This window comes from Colossoma macropomum, unplaced genomic scaffold, assembly GCF_904425465.1.
Source record: "Colossoma macropomum unplaced genomic scaffold, Colossoma_macropomum, whole genome shotgun sequence".
Classification (NCBI taxonomy): domain Eukaryota; kingdom Metazoa; phylum Chordata; class Actinopteri; order Characiformes; family Serrasalmidae; genus Colossoma; species Colossoma macropomum.
The window spans coordinates 20,655,410-20,676,810 of NW_023494792.1; the positions used below are offsets into that span (position 1 = coordinate 20,655,410).

Here is a 21,401-nt window from a genome sequence, read left to right on the forward strand (position 1 = left end):
ACATTTATGGTTTCATGTAGCAAATATTGGTCATAATTCATTTTTACATGACCACTCATCCCTTAGTATTAAACTGCCATATTTGTTACTGTGCCTGTAAGACTGATAAATGTAAATGATCTCTGTTCTGATTGGCTGTCCTGTATTGTGCCTCAAAAAGTACTCAGAGCTGAAACACTGTCTAGAACTTCAGCCTGAGTAAGCGGGGCTAAACTGCTGTGGAATAGGTGGAAATATGTAAACAGAAAATATAATATATGTAAATTAAATACATATATAAAATGAGGAACTGAATTGATACTCATGACACTGCAGAAACAGTCAGTTCAAAATGATCTTATCATTATATCCATGTATGGGCTGCATGGACTGGGCAGGTTTTGAAATTCTGAGAATATTTACGTATTACTTTAAAAATCCTAACAAAATGTTAAGGTCCTATATCAGTTCAAGGTTTTTCCTAGAACATCCAAGACAAGAACCTTTTATGAACATTTATTTTTAAGAGTGCAGATTGCTGTTCTTTTGCTGTGACTGGCTATGAGACCAGCAGTGATCAGTAACACCACTGACAAAAGAAATTTATTAGTCCTTCAAGACTCCAGTGAGCCTCTGACGGTGAGCTAATCGCCTGATTAGCGTTGTCTGAACGTATTACAGCTTGAGGTCCCTTAATAACGTTGTTATACTAGTATAAGACATTACACAGTTCAATTTCATTGTTACATAACTCTCTAGGAAGAGAGGCTCCTCTTGCTGTGTTCCACGTGCGGATATGGGGTTTATTTTTGTCCAGCAGCGTTTTTCTGGTCCCGCTGCTGCGCCCTGGAGCTCAATAACAGCGTAGTGAACCAGTGAGGCGGAGAGGGGAGCTGCCATTATGGCTACAGTGCTCACCAGGACCCTCCACATGTACATCAGACCACATAATCGTAGGCTAAAATACCAGGCTTGTATCATCATAAGTGGGTCAAGTAGCTTCCCTCACTGGTTATCAGCACTGCGTGATCCTGCATGCATGCTGTACAGTAAGCCTATATGTGTAAAAGAGAGAGACGACAAAAGCTCTTTTTGTGCGTGGAGTTAAAATCAAGTGGCTCCAGCTCCAGATTCCATTGCAGTTCCAGGCTAGTGGCACGATGACTTTATCTAGAAGCCTCCAGTAAAACCCCCAAATGTGTTCTATGCCTCTCCTTATGCATCTTAAATGACATTCGCAGCATTACAAGTTCAAGTGCTTTGGAAGTGCTTTTGAATGTTGAAGTTGAAATGTCATGGATGGATTATAGAGGCATCACTCTGTTTCAGTTTGTTAGCATTGTGGTGGGTATTGGAGTTTAGTAGGTAGTTCTTACTTTGTCTTCCCTTTACACTACACACACTATCTGTCACTCTTATCTGTCTTTCCTTCCATCATCCAAAGAATCTGTCACTAACGTCCTTTAAAACTCTTTGAAGCGTGTTTCTTTTTATCGTAGTGTATGCAGCAGCGCAAACCACGACTGAAAAGCACTGTTCTAGCCTGCACAGTGCACTGTGCATTTTAAACAGCACATTATGTGGCAAAAAATGCATATAAATGGGTGTGTCCATCAGGCTGTTTCTTACTGTAAGAGAGCAGTAGGAGAAATGAAAACATGCATTGTTATAAGGCTAATTTCCAATGAACCATTGCTGATTCATAGAGAAGGTAAATATTAATTGAGGTGATTTTTTCTCAACCCTATAATCAAACCCTGTAGTCTGATTAAGTGAATTAACAGAACAGATTGAAATATTTTAATAGAAGTTAGAGTTTAGAATTTTTCATTAGGTTTTTTTTATTATTGCTTTTTCATTAGAGCTCTTGTTTTATGAGTCCCTATGAAACGATACACATGACAAGTACAAGTTTCTAAAGGTTCAGAGTACAGACCTCATCATCACTGAATGTGTTTGGGATTACTTGGAGCGTAAGATACAGAAAATGCAAACAACTTCTAAGACTGAACTAAAAATTTCTCTGCAGATCTCAGCAAAAAACTGAAAGCGAATCTCCTGAAAAGAATGGAAACTGTAATAAAGGCAGAATGAACACACTAAATAGTGAAAATAAACTATATATTTAGGTTTCTGTAATATTTTCTGCCAAATATATGTTTACTGTTTCTTCCTAATTCTGAAAAATGAATAACTTGTATTTGATAGATGTTTTGAGGGGAAATTAAAGTAATGAAGGGTGGTCTCTGACTTTTGCACAGTACTATATGTGTTTGTGTGTATGTGTTTGTGGATGTCTGCATGCATGTGCACTGTGTGCCAGCTTGCCGTAGACTTTATTCAGTGTTGCCCAGCAGGTGTCCATCAGTCATCATCACTCAGCTCATTACTCACAATCACACTGCCTCTGCTCCAGCCACACACACACACACACACACACACACACAGCCCTCACTGCTCTTATAGTGTGTGGAGGTTAATCGCCGGATGACGCAGCTTGCAGTAACACACTTTATCACTCAGACTCAAATGCTGCTGTGTTCCCCCAGCTGCGCGCTCAAGCATTTAGCCAGACACTCGGCACACAGGATCCAATCCCACGAAGCGTGGATCAAATATCAGCTTGGACAAGACCACTCACACCCTTTTACACACTGGGCCTGGGCTGGCACAAGCCTGGCCACTCTCTTGGCTCTCTTACTTTTTCTCCCTCTCTCTCTCTCTCTCTCCCTCTCTCTTTCTCTCTTACTTGCACACACACACACACATACACACCACTTTGGCTTCTCTCAGTGCTCTCATGAACAGTTTGAGCATGTGCTGCCAAAATAAACCAGGTCAGGTCAAGTAGAGAAATGTGCTTATATGTATAATTATAATTCAGACAGCTGAATATTGCTTTCAAACACTGCACGTCCTGAATGAAATAATAACGTGTTCGGAAATGTAATGATACAGCTGTGATATGGTTGTTGAAAAATTATGAACGCTCATCATCCAGCTTTGACTGTTTAAAAGAAACCCTTTTGCTGCCAACTGCAGTGTGATTGCCAAGTCTGAACGCACACCTGGTCACCAGCTCATAGTGAGCAGATACGATCAGCTCTGAATGAAAACATTATAAAACACTGGCTTCATAAGAGAATTCCACACATACGTCTAGGAAAGCTGATGTAGGACCTGCAGATAAACTAATCCAAGCCTCGACTATCATAAGGGAAACAGCTAAAGTCTTGTCATGGTGTTACACTGTTACATTGCATAGGGCTCTTGATACGATGCTCATCATGATACATGTGTCTTTAGTCAATATATCATGATGCATCATGATAGCCCAGTTGAGTCATAGAGGTTATTGTTCATATCTCCTCTGATAGTATCTCCACCATAGTGGATATAGTGAATAAGCCTCATGCCTGACACACACTAGAGGGCCTATTATGAGGTAGATTCGCTCCTCCTTCCGATCGAGAAAGGTGTCCTGGTTAAAAGAAGGTCTTAAATGATCATGCTGTGGTGTGGGGTGAGAATAATCCAATGTTAACCCATCTGATGTACTCACAGTTATGGCCGTTCCAATTTCAAATTGAACATTCAAACAATTCGATATTACGACTTATCATCCTGTAGAGTGGGAGAAACAGCAGTTCTCTCATAAGAAACCGAGTGATGGTGTCATGTACATACACATAACTAACATAGCAGTCTGTGTCTTGCTGTATGCCATGTCCGTTTCGGTCTAAAGTCGCGTTTTTTAAAAAAGAAATTATGTAAGATGTGAGAGACGGGACTGTTGGTTGACTCTGATTTCATCAGTGTAATCTGTAAGTGTGTGGTGTTTGGTTCTGGGCAGATTGTGTAGTGTTAGAGAGTGATTTGATGACTGAAGGACAACTAAAGACAAAAAAACAGTGGAATTTCTTGTTATGTCAGGGGTTTCTTGTGTTTTAGAACTTTTTAAATTTTGTTGTGTGGGCCAGGAAATTTGAGAGCAACTGCCACCTATAGGTACCAAGTAGGTACTTCATCCACAATTACCTAACTATAGCAATGGGTATCAATACACAGATCGATAATAAATAAATGAATGGATTAATACATAAATAACTATGGAGAAGTGAAAAAGAATCCCAATTCAGATTTTAATCATAGTATAGACACAGTTGTAATATTCATTTCTTGATCAGGATACATGTTTTCAAACACAATGACTTCATCCATCTGAAGTTGTATCTTCATTGTAAATTGTGGAAAAAGAGTGCGAGAGTGTGGCTAATAGTGCAGTGTGTTCTCAGATCACTGTCATTAGGGTCTGTTAAGGAGTGAGTCAGGGAGTATAAATGCTCCTGTGCTCTTTAACACTAACATTTATGTGATGATATTACAGGGTTGATAGGTACTCCCACCCATCCATATACACAGAGGTGGGTGGTAACTAGTTACAAGTAAATATTGGTACCACTTTACTGTAGGGTCCTGTTCATAAGGCTACATGACACCTACATAAGCTTGTCATGACAGCTGACATAACTCTATATAAATGTTGATAAATGCTTTTTCCTAGTTAGCTAACTTTGAAAAATTGGCAAATTACTAATTCCTTTTTTATGTTTAATTTTATTATGTTTGTTGATGATAACATCTGTACTGCTTTGTGACTGGTTACATCTCTGACTTTGGAGCTTTAGCATTTTATTTTCCACCACAGTTCTGTAAGTTAGTCAGTGCCTAAGTAGTTTTTTGATTAAATACTTTTGTATTTGTACTCAAGTTGTTTTTGGAAAGGTATGATTACCTTTACTTGTGTCATTATTTTACCCAATTCACTGAAAGTCACTAAAAAAGGGTGCTGTAAATTTACATGATTCAAATGTGTACATTGGCCCTGCATGGATGAAACATGTTACATCAACATAATTACTATGTATAAGTACTTAATTAACTTACTTTATTACTTTCATTTGTGTGGACCTGATGTACAACTTATACTATAGTGAAGTATCCATACTTTTACTTGAGTGTTGATTTAGGCTACTGTACCCCCCTCTACATACACACACACACACACACACACACACACACACACACACACACACACACACACACACTCCTCTTGCCCTCTCTTTCTGAAGTGCTGCCCTCGCCATGTCAAGTTCATCATCATCCTGAGTCCAGAGGGCTGTCCACTTTGAACTCCATGGTAGCTCTGCTGACCAAACTGCACTGCTGCTGCTGAAGCCCGACTAATTAACTGCACACACACTTACTCACACAGGTGATCTTAAGGTCTACCGGTGTCTGTGGCTTCTTGAACTTTTGAGCCTGTACTGAACTGTAGCTTAGTGCAAAAGCATAAATATGCATAAGACTTGTCAGAGTAGGCAGTTTCGGTGGCTCCACCATGCCCATGTAATTCAATTCATTAAAACAGAAAAGACAAGAACACATTGAAATGTCAATGCTCAGGGTCGTCCCTGACTGCAGTAAGACCCAGCGTCTGTAGAGTGTGAAGATGTGCATACAAGAGCACTGATTCACACTGTACATCTGTACATTTCATTGCCTCAGAAGCCTCAAACCATGTCTTGTGCTGTAAGATTTGGTGTGCCATACTGTGTATACCCTAGCTTCTCCAGTTCTCTGTGATAATTGTGACCCGTGCATACACCTTTAGGTCACTTCATAATCCTGGCAAACTTTACTGACCTTGAGCTATCTTGAGCTACCGAAGGTCAAACAGCCAGTTCACTGCAAAGAATTTCAGTGGTGGTAGAATCAAACTATTAAAAATGCATGCAAATGGTTATAACTATTGAAAATACAGTTCAGTGTCATGAACAAATCTGCCTGTCATATTCAGGATCCAATTACCCTGCACAAAAAATTTGAAAGTAGGTCAGTTACAGTAATGAGACTGACAATGCTTTTCCTTTGCTTGATCAGAACAGCTCAAACATAAGACATGGAACCTTGCTAATAGTGACAAAAACTGTAGTTTACTGGAAGCGTTTGGCAGAAAGTGGGTAAGACCATGATGAAATCCCACTCATCATCCTCACAAGCCTAACCAAGGCTGCTTCCTACTATATAAGTGGAACAACCTCGCATGCTTCCTTAGCAGGGGGTGTGCAATACACAAAGAACAAGCCATCTCCTTCAGGAAGCTAAGAACCAAAGGGTAGGTGTACATGATATTTATTTAGTTGTCACCTCAACCGAAAGAACCTCTCTGCTTCATTTCACTCCACAAGCTATAAAGGCTGACAGTCACAGCAGTATCAGAAAAAGCAGTCTTATTACAAACAAGCTCAGTCCTGTCAATTTCAGATGCCGTATGACTTTAACGCTGTTCTTTTAGTGCTCAGCCACATTGCCCAGCGCACATGAATGACCACGAGGCATGACCCCATCATGCACACATGCTCTATTACGGCTCTCGATGAAACACAACAACATGTCACTCACGACTTTTCAAAGTGCTGGCTCCTTATTTCGAAAAAGAAAGAAAAAAAATAGAGGCACACAGAGAGTGAGAGTTGAGTGAGTTTTCACGTTTAGTGAGAGGACTGCTGCAGCTTGTTAATCCTGTAAACATTTCAAAAGTGATGCATGAACTAATGCACTTGCTCATATAGCAGGAGTGCACCGATCATGAAGCTTTATGGCTGATTTTGATTTCTTTACAGCCAATTTAGCCAATGGCTAATTTTATTGCTCACACTGTAATGAACACATGTAACAGATTAGCACATTTCCAGCACTTTCTATTAGCCAATCATGAAATATAAAAAAAAACATTTTTTTGCACTTCAACAGGCATTGAATCTTTTTTAGTTTTAAAGCAGCTGCCTATTTAAATTACATAAATCAAATAAAGCGCTACATCATAAATGTCATGTCAATTTGGACTCTCCCTGGCTCCGCCCACTCATCCCACACTTACACAAAGCTGCAGTTCATTCTCTGGACTAGTTAAATCTAATACATACACCCCTCAGTTTGAACTGTTGGAACTGTTGCAAAGTCTCTATTGTTTTCATACCAAGCCGTGTTTATAATACAGTTTTGACGCCTGCTTTGCCTGTCTGTGTTTTTTATTATGGATTGGTCTCTGAAATGGCCTGTCTGTGTTTTGACCTCTGCCTGGATGGATTTTGAGTATTGGACTGCCCCAAATAAAGCCCATTCACACTTGCAGCCAGCCTTCATGCCTGCAAGTTTAGAAAAAGTATGAGGCAACCGCAGTGTAGCATAATGATTCATGTATAATGATGCTGCGATATTTTGGTATAGGTGTAGCAGCAGCATTCAAATATAGCGCAAATGCAAATGCCAAAATAAAAAACATAAATTGGCCGCTTGTCCTTTTTTTTACAGTTATCTTGCTAAGCTAGAATTTGATCCTCTTCAGAGATGTGAGCTTATAAAGCTATCAGTGAAGTGTGCAGGGACTGTCCATGAAATATTTATATTTCTGTGCTGAATGTTTTAGTCATTATTATTATTATTATTATTATTATTATTATTATTATTATTATTATTATCTGTGAAGTCTGCCTTATATGATTTTAATTGAATACTTATAATTTCTTCTACTACTGTTAAGCTTTATCACCTGCCTGTAAAGCAATTTGAATTGCCACCTGTAAGAAAAGTGCTCTCTAAAGAAAATGTTTTAATATTATTAATTTTGTTGTTATTATTATTATTATATTATTATTATTATTATAACCAAATTTGCTCCACCTATTTTGGGGGCATATTGCCACCCTGTAACAGGACTATTGTTTCACCTCTTGTGTGTATAACAGATGTGTTTCCTGCACTTTTCAGTGGTGGAACTACATACTTAAAATATTTGTTCACTAGAAGAAACACTTCTGCAGAACTGTTGATGTTGTTCACAGAGAAGCTGACCTGTTAGAGTTCTTGTCCTCTTTATACATTGCCCACCACAGACAATTGCCTAAAACTATGACAAATATTAGTTATGTCATCAACAGCTAACTATGTTGACAGCTTTCAACATAATGCTGTTGTAAAACATTAAAGGAAGCAGGATTTACCCAGATGATCACTGACCCATTAGAGAAGTGCCAACTTGTCTATGATTTTCTACGATTACAAGAAATCTGAACCACTTACAGATATAAGTAGGCAACAGGATCAACTTAGATGTGCATCATGTAACCACATTACATTAATCTCCCTGAAGCCTTTAAAATAAAGTGTGTATTTCAAAGAGAAGGAGCCTGAGAAACCTCCTGAAGGTTTCAGCAGCGTGTCTCAGTGAGACCTGAGTGGAATGTCTCAGTCATACTGCACAGTGTTGGTACCTTGTCTCCAGCTGAAGCTGATGTCACCATTGCTCACAGCTGTCAACTTTAACGTCCTTCATTCATCAAGGCTGAATGATGATTAACAGTGCCATTTCTCCAGGTTTTCTGCAGGGCTCTTTCTGACCTGTCAGTGCTTTAGTTTACTGAGAGAAGCAGTCTGTGAGACAGAGCTACAACATGCCTGATTAGTTCATTACTAGGTCTACTCCCTCACTTCCTTGTAATTCTGCTTTTGAGGGGGCTGATCTGAGCCAAACTAATTCCCTAAATGCTTCTACAACTAGCAGTGCTGTTTTCCCGAATTTCATTATGGCCTACAGAAGAACAGCAAATCAGATCTGAACAGCTATATGCATGTCTAATACATCTGCTAAGACACTGAGAGAAGCAGTCCATGAGCCAGAGAGTTACAGTGATGATCTCAAGCATGATAACAGTGTTTTAAACTCTTAAGATTTGTCTTCACTTCCTTGGAAACTTGCTCTGTGATAAACTACAGAGCACCACTTTCAAATGGTACATACATATACAAATATAGGGATTACATGGAAAATATGGGATAGCGTTTGTGACAGTACTCCATTGTGGATAATGATCTTAAGTGAAATAACAGGCTTCAAAACTGGAGTTCAAAAAATATTCAAAAGATAGAGAAAATGGAACACACAATAAGAGCTAGTGGACCAGAACAATCACCATTAGATAAATAGTACTTAAAGCTTTCATCTTTGAAAGATATGAGAAAATCCAGCTCCACTCTTGCAAAATCAAAGAAGAAAATTAGCAAATCAAACAAAGAAGCTGCTGGTGTTCTCAGAACAATGGACTGACCACCTCAGAGTCCAGACCTGAATATCACTTATGTGTTTGGGATTATGTTTGGGGAAATGCAACCAACTTCTAAGAGTGAACTTTGTAGGTGTGGAAAAAATTTCCTGCAGATTTCTTTGAAAAACTGAAAACAAGCTTCCCAAAAAGAATGGAAGAAAGGCAAAGGGTAGACATATTAATACTGGAGAAATAATATTCTATGTCATTATTGAGACTTATGTGTAATTTTCTGTTAAATTTGAATAACATCATGGCTGTTTTGAAAGCCATTAAAGAAATGAAGGGTGGTCTCTGACTATAGACAGCACTGACTATATATATATATATATATATATATATATATATATATATATATATATATAGTACTGTATATGTTGTACTTCCCCTGTACTTTCTGTTGGGAGGTGTCTGTCCCAAACCCTAACCTCTAAATTTCAACTTTAATTTTTTTAAAAGAGATTTTTTTTCTTTTTAATTCTTTTTAAATAAAAGATGCATTCGATTTCAAGGCGCCATATTTTTACAACCGTGAGGCACCTAGGAACCAATCACATACCAATTGAAAGGGGTCATAGAGTTTCGGTCAGGACTGTCAGTATGGCAGTGAACCTCCAACAGCTCAGAACATTCGTCATTGGTACCAGCAGTTCCAAGAAAACGTCTTGTTACTTTTTTTTGTGGGGGTACGTTAAAGATTTTGTTTATGTGCCACCACTACTAACAACACTGAATGATCTACGAAATCACATTGAAATAGTGAGTATAGTGACACCCGACATGCTCAGTTGAGTATGGGATGAATTTGACTAACGATAGACTGTGACTATCGTTGATGTTGTCCGTACAACTGGAGGAGGTTCATATTGAGCACTTGTAAAATGACATAGCAAACTTTATGCTCACTTAAACCATTTACAATTTGTTGCATTGTTCTGTAATGATTTACAAGTGAAATACATCACTTTGAAATTGGATGAATCTTTTTGAATCAACCTGTATTATTATATTAATTTTATTATGAATATATAAGGAGTTTAACCTTTAAATAAAAAAATATTTTCATGTCACTACCAAAACACAGAGTTTTAGTCCATCAGACCTTATTTTAGCCACACTCCTGCATTTTAGAGCTGGACGTGAGACTGCATCTGTCCCTCATGGTTACACGGTGAGCAGTTAGATCACATTGTTTTGAAGTAAATGTGTCCCAAAGTCTGATAATCAGTGCGTAACATTAAGAATTGTTAAGAATAAAAATTTTTGCAATTAAATAACATTTCGTGTTTTGATGAAAAATATTATGATCTTATGTGTGTACAGTTATTTAAAGCTGTGTTTGATAGTCATGTACAGGCTAGCATTTTTAATCATGCAAAATTAGCTAAAATGATCACTACTGAAACAGTCACAGTGTGTTATAATTTGGTCATAACAAAATGGAATGTTCACTCATTTGTTTAAATAAGATAAATATAGTTAGAGCATGATATCATTCAAAGCAAAGGGATTTGAAGTTCAAGTGCAAGTTAGTTTAATGTCTGAAATGCATATGTATATGTTTACTGGAATTTATGTTGACATCTGCACAGTGTTGACACTGGTAAAGAGAAATACTTGTACATCTTGTCTCTGGCAAAAGATTGTATCTGATTCTGAATCTGAAAAGTAACAGAAGGAAATCCTGATTTCAAATGAAGGCAAGGTGTCCCCAGTTTTTTTGACATCCAGTGTAGTGCTGTTCATATGGAACATGATGTTTATATGGTTTGTAAAGTCCATTATTCCTTTGGACTGAATGATTATTAATCTGCTCAGATAGAGCAGTGAGGGAATTCCTTTATCTAAACCTCAGCAAACAAACCCCAAACCCCCAAACCACTGCACCTCCCGCCACTTATCTCTCTCTGCTTTATTCTCTCAGCTGCTTTGAGTTGAGTGGAACAAAACAGAAGGACTGGAGCCCTGTGTGCATGTGTGTGTGTGTGTGTGTGTGTGTGTGTGTGTGTGTGTGTGTGACACCAGAGACACTTTCCCTCGTTTAAATCTCATCACATCCCTGGATGTGTGTGTCTCGGGCGAGAGAGCAGATTTCGCTCCGTCGTTTACCCTCACTCCATCTCCTCCTTTCCCTGGGGTCAGGACCCATTATACTGACACTTTATTTCACGCTCCACCTTGGAGAAAAGATCGAGATAAAAGTGTGCATGTGTGTGTGGTGTGTGTGTAAGGGGATCAAACACACTGCTGGCACGTGTTCCTCAGAAGATGGAGGCTGTTTATAGATCGATTGGTGCTTTAAGCCCAGTGGTCTTGTTTGGGTTAAACACGTGCACTCACTCACTGCACCCAGCTGTGCTCCTGTCTGTAGAGTTTACCCACAGACCACCAGGGAGCCCCCTGTCACAGCCACACGGGTGTGTGTACGTGTGTGTGTGCGGGTGTTTGTGATGAGTCAAAGAAAGGGCAGTGGGTTATTTCTCTGCTCTGTATCTGCTTTGAACCATCTTCCAGCCCTCTAGCACCGCCCCCTCTCCATTACTTTCTCTCTATCTCTCTTCCTCTCTTTCTATTTATCTCTATCTCTCTCTCTCTGATTCTCTTTTTGTATCACTCTCTCTCTCTTTGTATTTCTCTCTGTCTCTATATAAACCTCTCTCTCTCTCTCTCTATTTATATATATGTATATCTAACATTCTCTCTATATAAATCTCTCTCTGTGGTTTCAGCACTGTAATGTTAAAGGTCATTACAGATCAGTGAAGATGAATGGTGGTTAATGGTAATGTACAGTTGTGCTGGCTGTGCTGTAGTGTAATGTGGCAGAAAGAGAGCAGCCACAGACTCTTCCCTCACAACAAATAAAAAGCTTGTGACGGCCCTGCTCCTGTCAGAGCTCAGAGTGGGAGCGCTGTGCTTTCGTCATGTGAGAGCATGCTGGATCTGCTTTCCTCCTGACTGGGATTCAAGAACAGCTCTGCGATTTAAGAACAGCTCTGTGAATTAAGAACAGCTCTGCCATTTAAGAAGAGTTCTGCTATTTAAAAACAGCTCTGTGATTTAAGAACAGCTCTGCAATGTAAGAACAGCTCTGTGATTTAAGAACAGCTCTGTGATATAAGAACAGCTCTGTGAATTAAGAACAGCTCTGCCATTTAAGAAGAGCTCTGCGATTTAAGAACAGCTCTGTGAATTAAGAACAGCTCTGCCATTTAAGAAGAGTTCTGCTATTTAAAAACAGCTCTGTGATTTAAGAACAGCTCTGCAATGTAAGAACAGCTCTGTGATTTAAGAACAGCTCTGTGATATAAGAACAGCTCTGTGAATTAAGAACAGCTCTGCCATTTAAGAAGAGCTCTGCGATTTAAGAACAGCTTTGTGAATTAAGAACAGCTCTGCGATTTAAAAACAGCTCTGCGCTTTAAGATCTGCTCTGTGATTTAAGATCAGCTCTGTGATTTAAAAACAGCTCTGCGCTTTAAGATCTGCTCTGTGATTTAAGATCAGCTCTGTGATTTAAAAACAGCTCTGCGCTTTAAGATCTGCTCTGTGATTTAAGATCTGCTCTGTGATTTAAGAACAGCTCTGCACTTCAAGATCTGCTCTGATTTAAGATCAAATGTGATTTAAGAACAGCTCTGTGCTTTCAGATCCGATCTGTGATTTAAGAACAGCTCTGTGATTTAAGAACAGCTCTGTGATTTAAGAACAGCTCTGCGATTTAAGAACAGCTCTGCGCTTTAAGATCTGCTCTGTGCTTTAAGATCTGCTCTGTGATTTAAGAACAGCTCTGTGATTTAAGAACAGCTCTGCGATTTAAGATCTGCTCTGTGCTTTAAGATCTGCTCTGTGATTTAAGAACAGCTCTGCGATTTAAGAACAGCTCTGCGCTTTAAGATCTGCTCTGTGCTTTAAGATCTGCTCTGTGATTTAAGATCTGCTCTGTGATTTAAGAACAGCTCTGCGATTTAAGAACAGCTCTGCGCTTTAAGATCTGCTCTGTGCTTTAAGATCTGCTCTGATTTAAGAACAGCTCTGTGATTTAAGAAGAAATCCCTCATATCTGAACTTTGAAAGTGAAGAAATGAAAGCAGAACTTCTCACCATGTTCTATGTGAGGAGCCATGTTGGATTAGTTCCCACACTCAAACAATCATATGTGGAGTTTTTTTAAAGCTGCGGTTGGAGCTTTTGGATACAATGAGCTTTTTTAAACAACAGTGACAACAAAAATGTGCAGACATACTGAAACATCAAAGTTTTGCCATATAGGTCATCTGTAGAGATCTCTGATCTCATCTGTTTCTTTGACAATATTAAATTATATCAGGAATAGCAGATTTTTTGCCTCCTTAAAATGAGTATCAATCACAAAATTTCATAGTGATCACACCCCACTGGTCTTAGAAATGCTGTAATGAAGCAGTTATATGGCTATACCACGCTTGTCTATAGCAACAGGCCATTGGATATCCCCACAGGGCATTGAGAGAGAGAGAAAGAGAGAGAGAAAGAGAAAAAAGAGAGGAGCAGTTATAGACTCTTTCTGAGAAATCGGAAATCCTTATTCAATGTCTAATTATAACTCCACCACCCCACCCGCTCTACAACATCCTGCATCTCTCTCATACCCCGGGGGAAGAGAGAAAGAGAGAGAGAGAGAGAGAGAGAGAGAGAGAGAATGAAAAGAGCAGTGTGTGAGTGTGGAGAGGGGAGATGTTGTGCGAGATAATGATGAGTGTAGAGGGAGGAGGTACAGCGTGGTCTACAGAGGGGATTCTCTATTCCTCTACCGCTACTCACCAGATTTAGATACAGAGGAAGGAGGTGGAGAGGGGAAGAGGAAGGAAGGACAATGTTGTGGAAATACAGAAAGACAGCTTCTCTCTATCGCTCTCTCTCTAAATATATATATATATATATATATATATATATATATATATATATATATATATATATTTCATATTATAATTACATAATTAACTAAGCTAATTACAAGTCATTTTCAGCGTCAGGAAAAGAAGCAGAGAACAGAAATATTTTTACCAGAAAATTACACAGAAGCCTCAACAGCTAAATATAAAATCTATTTTGTTTTTGTTCTGTATGCAGTGTTTCCACACTTTGCCTTATTACAGCTTCTATTCTTTTTTGGGAGACTTGCTTTTCAGTTTTTTTTAAGTTTTCAGAAATCTGCAGGGATATTTTTCAACACGTCCAAAGTTCATCAGTCTGTAAAACCTTATTGTACCTCTCAGCTTTTCAGTTTCTGTGTTCTAGCATGTATGTTCTTCTTTTTTGTCTATTTTCTTTTCTCAGTAACAGCTTCTTGACAGCTGCTCATCCTTTCAGTTGTCTTCTCACAGTGGAAGGATGGACAAAAAACAGCTGTAGATTGTTTTTGATCTGAAGTAAGAGTGGAGCTTGATTTTCTCCTCTCTCTCAGAGATGAAAGCTTTAAGTGCTGTGTATCTCATGGTGAGTGTTTCGGTGGTCTACCAGCTCTTGCATGGTTGTTAGGAGTCCCATTTTCTCTGTGTCAGTAGTTTTTTAAACTCCAGTTTTGGAAACTCCTGTTTCTCTGCTTATTTTCTTTTGAGTTTCCTATTTTTTATGCAAGTGGATTATTTTATGTCTAATCTCCTCAGAAATATCTCCTTTAGTCATTTTAGATGCAGATGGGAAAGAGATCTGTAAGGCGGTTAAGGTGAGTTTGTGTAGCTGCTTGTGTGAATGTTAGTGTCTCTTTGAAAGAGGGGATAATATCAGCTTTGGGAGCAGGTTTTTTTGGGAGGACACAGCTGTAACTGATTGGGTTTAAGATTGGTTGGAAGGATGGAAGAGTCAAAGTGGCAACGGGCTCACAAAAGTAAAGACGATTACTGTTAGAGTTGATATTATATTGTAGTGTTGGAGGCTTTTGTGTAATTGCCTGCTAAATTGGTGTTTCCTTTTTTAAAACTGAAAAAATCAATAACTTGTGCTTAGTGACTGTTTTGACTAGAAATTAAATAAATGACAAGGTGGTCACTTTTACACAGTACTAGGTAATAAGCGTAAAGTCAATATGCCCCACATATATTAAAATACAGGTGCTGCATTGACCACCCACTTCATCAACTACACCTTGTTTCGACATTCATTGTCCATTTTATCAGCTCCCCTTATCATATAGGTCCACTTTGTAGTTCTACAATTACAGACTATAGCCCATCTGTTTCTCCACACACTTTGTTATCCCACCCTTACCCTGTTTATCAATGGTCAGGACCCCCACAGAGCAGGTATTATTTGGGTAGTGGATCATTCTCAGCACTGCAGTGACACTGATGTCATGGTGGTGGAGTGGCTGGTCTGCATATAACGTTGTCATGCAAACTTGTATCCCCATTTTTGTCTTTTTTTACCTTTTTGCATAATGTATAACTCCAGTGTGTTAAAATTTCACGATGAAATGGTTCAAAATAAAAAAATGTCACATTAACATTATAAGTTATGAATGTCTCTTCACTTCAGTTTTCTACAATAAAACACAGCTGATTTTGTTGGTCCTGTAGTTTAACACTGTATTCCTCTGTTTTCATACAGAATCAGGACACTGCTGTCTGAAACATTAAACACACACACACACACACACACACACAGACTGTTTGTGCGAGTACAGGAGGGCATCATACTTTCCCCTGTGTTTACTGGAGAAATAAATCTTGCACATTTATCACTCTTTCCTCTCATCCCTCCCTCTCTATCCAGCCATCCCCTCAGCCTCCAGATCTACCCATTAATCATAGTTTGTCAGGCACCGTCTCCCTCTCTCTCTTTCTCTCTGTCTCTCTCTTTCCCTCTTTCTCTCTGCCTCTCTCTCTCTCTTTCTGTCTCTCTCTCTCTCTCTGTCTCTCTCTCTCTCTCTCTCTCTCTCTCTTGCTTGCTCTCTGCCTCTTTCTCTCTCTGTGTCTCTCTGTCTCCCCCCATTCAGTAAGTAAATATGCAAACACATTATCAGTGTGTATTTGTTTTTTGTATGTCTGTGTGTGTGTGTGTGTTTGTGTGTTTCCACACTTTCATTACCAGAATTAACCCCAAACCTGTCTCTCCAGACCAGCCTCCCGGACCATCTGATAGCATCACTCCAGCTCTGGCTCTGAGTGTGTGTGTATGTGTGTTGGGGTGTTTTTATGGTGAAAATGGTTGAGTTGAGAATGAAAGTGTTGCGGTCCAAAAATTTTGTGCGTTTGCAGGTTTAAACCAGAGTGCCACTGTGACCAGCTCTCGTTGGGCACTGTTGGCCAATCACTAGGGGTGCACTGATATAACTTTTTCCTTCTGATATTGATACTAAAACCTAATCCTCAAGTCAATGCTGAGTACTGATACTGATACAACCTCTGTCTAACTTCAACCTAACATAATATGTGCCTAAAGTCCTGAAGTTTAAATCATTCCATTTTTTAAATGTTTTATTTTGGTAAAGGCAAAACTTTACATTTGAGCATTTGAACAGTATCAGGACTATTAAAAAGCTGTGTTCTTTGGCATGGCTTATCACGGTTACTGAAATCCTTCCTGGTCATGCCACCCCCTCGAAATATGACATAAACACTGCTTGTCTCAAGTGTGAAATAATCACACATCACGACATGTTGCTTGCTTCAGTTATGCTCTGTCTACTGGCACACATGCACACCGTGTCAGTTATTTAGTTAGTTACAGTTTTTAGCTCTCACAGTCATGTGGTTGGATTGGGTTGAAACAAAGTTTTTATACTTATCATGCTTTAGAAGTTGCATAAAACAAACAAAAAAGACAACTAATAGTAATGTATATGACAATATAATAATTAATAATTTATGTGGCAATTGTCAGCTGAAAGTTTATGATGGTGTCAGGCTTAGTGGTGCTACTGATACTGTATTGAAGTGCCAACACTATCAGTCACATACTCCAAAGACTGTTTTCAGACCTGCCAGAAAAAGACAAAGGCTTTCTTAAGACTATTTTGTTCTCAGCTAACTACTAATGTTCCCTCTCTCACTGTGTGTGTGTGTGTGTGTGTGTGTGTGTGTGTGTTTCACAGGCTCGGTGGCACTGAGTGTGTTCCTGGTGTCGTTGGCAGTAACAGTGTGTGCTGTTTGGCTGGTGGCTCTTTGTGGCGTCTGTGGTTGGTGTCAACGCAAGCTGGTGAGTTACACACAGACACACACACACACACACACACACACACACACACACACACACAGACACACACATACACACACACATACATGCACAGACATACATAAACACTCACACAGAAACACACATGGACAAACAAACACATACACACACACAATTAGACACACACAGACATAGCCATGGACAAACACTTATAAGAAACACACACACATACAGACATTTACACACACGTACACACAAACATACACATGGACAAAAACACACAGACACACACATACACACACACACAAACCCACACAGACACACACACACAGATACACACAAACACACACAGAAACACACACAAACACACAGAAACACAGGCACAAACAGGCACACATACAAATACACACACACACACACACACATGCACAGTTTAATGTAGTGTGTGCACAGCACACCCACACTCTTAGTAGGTGTTATAGGACAGATCGTGCCTGTGTTGAGAACTGTCGTCACACACAGACTTTCTCCTTTTCTTACAAACTACACACACACACATACAAGTGACACACACACTGCGCCTTTCTTCTGCACAGGCGAACACTGTCACCATGGATTACATTGAAGGACTTGGAGTTGCACTGCAGTCCAAGGCTTATGTAACCTTCTCTGGTTCACCATGTGCACTATCAGGCAGCTGCACTCAAGTGGAGGGGCAAACTTAGCACATCGTCTGTGGGTTCCAGTTAGCTCTACCCGATATGACTATATGTTATCATTACTGCAATAAATCACAAGTATTAGTATTTCTAGATCACTGCCAATAGCATGCTTCATAAAACACAGAAAGTTAAATCAGTTGACCAATGCAAGTGCTTCCAACAAGCCCGTTCTTTTATGACAAGTGTTACATGGTTGGACCAACTATATAGAATGTTGACACAAAACCCATTCAGTCTTGGTGGGTATAAGAGCATCTGGTAGTGATCCTTGTTTGGACTCACTACATAGTGTTGAGTTTCCAGTTCCAGCTGTCCCAAACCCTAACTCCTAAATTTCAACTTGTGAAAATAATACTTACATGTTTTGAAAGATTTAAAAGATTTCAGTTTATAATGAGTTCAATTTTTAAACAAAAAACTTTATTCGAAAATGCTGTTCCATATTTTTATGTCACTACTGAAACACAATGAGTTTTATTTCATGGGCGGAGTTATTTTAGCCACACCTCTGACTTTTTGAGCAGGAAGTGAGACTGCATCCCTGTCCCTCAAGGCCACATGTTGAGCAGTTAGATCCCACTGTTTTGAAGTAAACTAAGTAAACTTATGAAAAATTTATGAAAAATATTATGATTTTATGTGTGAACTGTTCAAAGCTGTGTTTGATAGTCACGTACAGGCTAGTGTATTTAATCATGCTCAAAATTAGCTAAAATTGTCTCTACTGAAAAAATCCCTACCGAAACACTTAATAAAATTTCGCAGGCATTATGATTGTAGTGTTTTATTGTTCAGGTAGTGACAAAATGTAATGTTCAATCATTTGTTTTAATAAGATAAACGTAATTAAGGTATATGGTCACTCAAAGCTAAAGGATTTCAGACTAAAGTCCAGTCAATTAAAAGTCTGAAATGTGTATAAACTCTGACTTTGGACCAAAAATCCATATAATGAGTTTTGGAAAAGAATAACAGCTGATCTTTAGTGGAAAACATATTATATATTTTTTAATGGAAAACATGATTTAATTTCTCTCAAAAACGCCAAATTGACGCCAAATTATGGATTGATATGTATTGTGTAATGCCCACTCCCTATGACATATATCTATCATAAAAAAGAACATTGTTAAAAGTGGTCTATGATGCATTTTGGAGCAAAACCCTTCATATGCACATATCTGCAGTTGATTTCCAAATGAGCCTGTCTGTGAGTGTGTGTGTGTGTGTGTGTCCACTCAGCCTCTGTCAGTGCTAATTAGCCAGTATGAAATGTGATTGATTAAAAGGAGGCGGCTGCTCGTTAGGCAGATCGAGTGCAGCATCTTCACTCACACGTTTGGAGTCGCTCACTTCGTTCCAAGCTAATTGATTCCTGCTTCATTCCATGCTTGTACCACACGCAGGAAATGCGGGTCAATCATTTGGACGGATGTGTGTGTGTGGGAAGCCAGTGTAGGAGTGTGTGTATGTGTGTGTGTGTTGGAGAATGAGTGAGTGAGATATTGGCAGGAAGAGTGTGGCTGCTGGTGTGCCATATTTGTGCTGCTTCATCTCGGGGACTCTACTGAAAACTAGCCAGGTGGAAACATCAGAAAGTGTTTTCCTTCGTATGAACGCAGCTTTCTGAGTTGTACCTGCGTGACATGTCAGCTCTGTCTAAAGGGCAGTGCTTTGACGTGCAGTTGGCTGATGCTACCACTGTGCTTTGTAGGGCTTTGTTACAGCAGGTCCTAAAGTGTTGAAGCTCAATGGTTAAAAGGGGTAGTTTGGAAAAAAATCCAGTTTACTTAATTTTCCCCTTACCCAAAACATTCCAAATGTACTGAGTCAACCAAGACATGTTTGGAGTCTGAAAAAATCTTTGTTAAATTTCACACTGCAAGTGCTAATGTAGCTACTGTTAGTATAAAAATAAGCAAAAGCACAGACAAAACTCAGGCTTCATGATGACTGTGACTGCTGTTTTTGGTTATGCAATGTGCTTTTGTTTATGTTTATACATAAGATTATGTCAAAAAACAAATCTATTTGTGATAACATCTTCATACGGTTTGAATGTGTTTGTGTGATGCTAAAAGAAGCTCCCATTATTTGTTAGCTGAGTCATTCCATGAGAAGCATGCTATATGAGTCCACAACATTCAAAGCTGTGTATAAGAGATAGAAGTCTGATGGTAAGTGTTGTTCAAGCTGTAATTGTCAGGTTCACACAGAACTCGGACGCTCGCAGACCAGATTAAAGTAAAACGGCTTTATTAGCAAAAGGGGAATACAAAATAAAAGTCAAACAGTTCAAGGTCAAAAGCCAGATTGAGAAGTCAGTAAGCATAGGAGTAATCCAAAAAACAGAGCCCATAAACCTGAAGTGAAAGTCCAAACCAAAAATACAATACACAAAGGGCTAGGCTAAGGTCAAAAATAAACAAAGCAAAGGTCATACACAGTCAGACAAACTAACGTACTGGACGGCTTGGTAATGCTCTGTGAGACAATGAACTGCCAAACTGAGGGGGTTTATGTAGTGTGTAAAACCAGTGACCTGAATCAATAAGCAGGTAAAGTGGAGCGGTGAGGAGTCACATGAGGGAAGTCTGGGATCATGTGATCTGGCAGGGCGTTCTGGGATAAGGAGTCTGGAGGCTGAGAAGTGGTGACAGCGGGGCCGGAGGGAAGCGTGACAGTAGTATATTTAAGGGTTATCACTTACACAGTGTACGAAATGTCCATGTACACTCAAAATAATGAACTGTTGTATGAACTTGCTGCACCTTTCCATTCAATCACAGACTTTTTTTACCTCAATATAAAATTGTTTATCGAACAAAATTGAAACATTTCAGTGCATTTTGTTTGGGATTCATTGGTATTCTGTTTGGATGTTTTCATTCATTTAAATGTACCTCAGTTCATTTATGTCCATTTTATGTAAACCAGCTACTTGAAGACAACATTCATTCAGTTCATTTATTAAATTTGGACACCTTTTCGGTTTGTAAGTCAAACAGCAACGTTGTTTCATTTTTTTAAAGTGAAGGCAGCCACTCCAGTTCCATTTCAAACATTACTAAAAAACATCAAACCTTTGTCATGCTCAAATGTATGTTTGTTCATTCATTTTAACATATAAGCAAGAATTTTTAATACATTTTTTAATGAAAGTTAATCAATTATTTGTAACATAAGTCACACCAACTTATTTTGCGATGGAAATAAAATAATGTACTGTCACATTAAGTGACATAGTGGTGAGTAAGCAACATCATTTAAGCTTTCAGATGAGTTTACAAGCTGGTAAATTTTGCTTTCATTCAACATTCATAATTTGTTGTTTTTCTCCATTCCTGACACGGAGTCTGGCAGCCAGTGTAGCCTGAAA

General features: G+C 38.9%; 1 protein-coding gene across 1 annotated transcript in view; it reads left to right on the top strand.

Moving 5' to 3' along the window:
- syt7a (synaptotagmin VIIa) overlaps nucleotides 1-21,401 on the top strand; it is a 129,395-nt gene that overhangs the window by 41,639 nt on the left and 66,355 nt on the right. Inside the window, exon 2 of the mRNA XM_036576497.1 lies at nucleotides 17,221-17,324. Within this exon, the coding sequence (XP_036432390.1) occupies nucleotides 17,221-17,324 (104 nt within the window). The remainder of the gene's footprint in view (nucleotides 1-17,220; nucleotides 17,325-21,401) is intronic.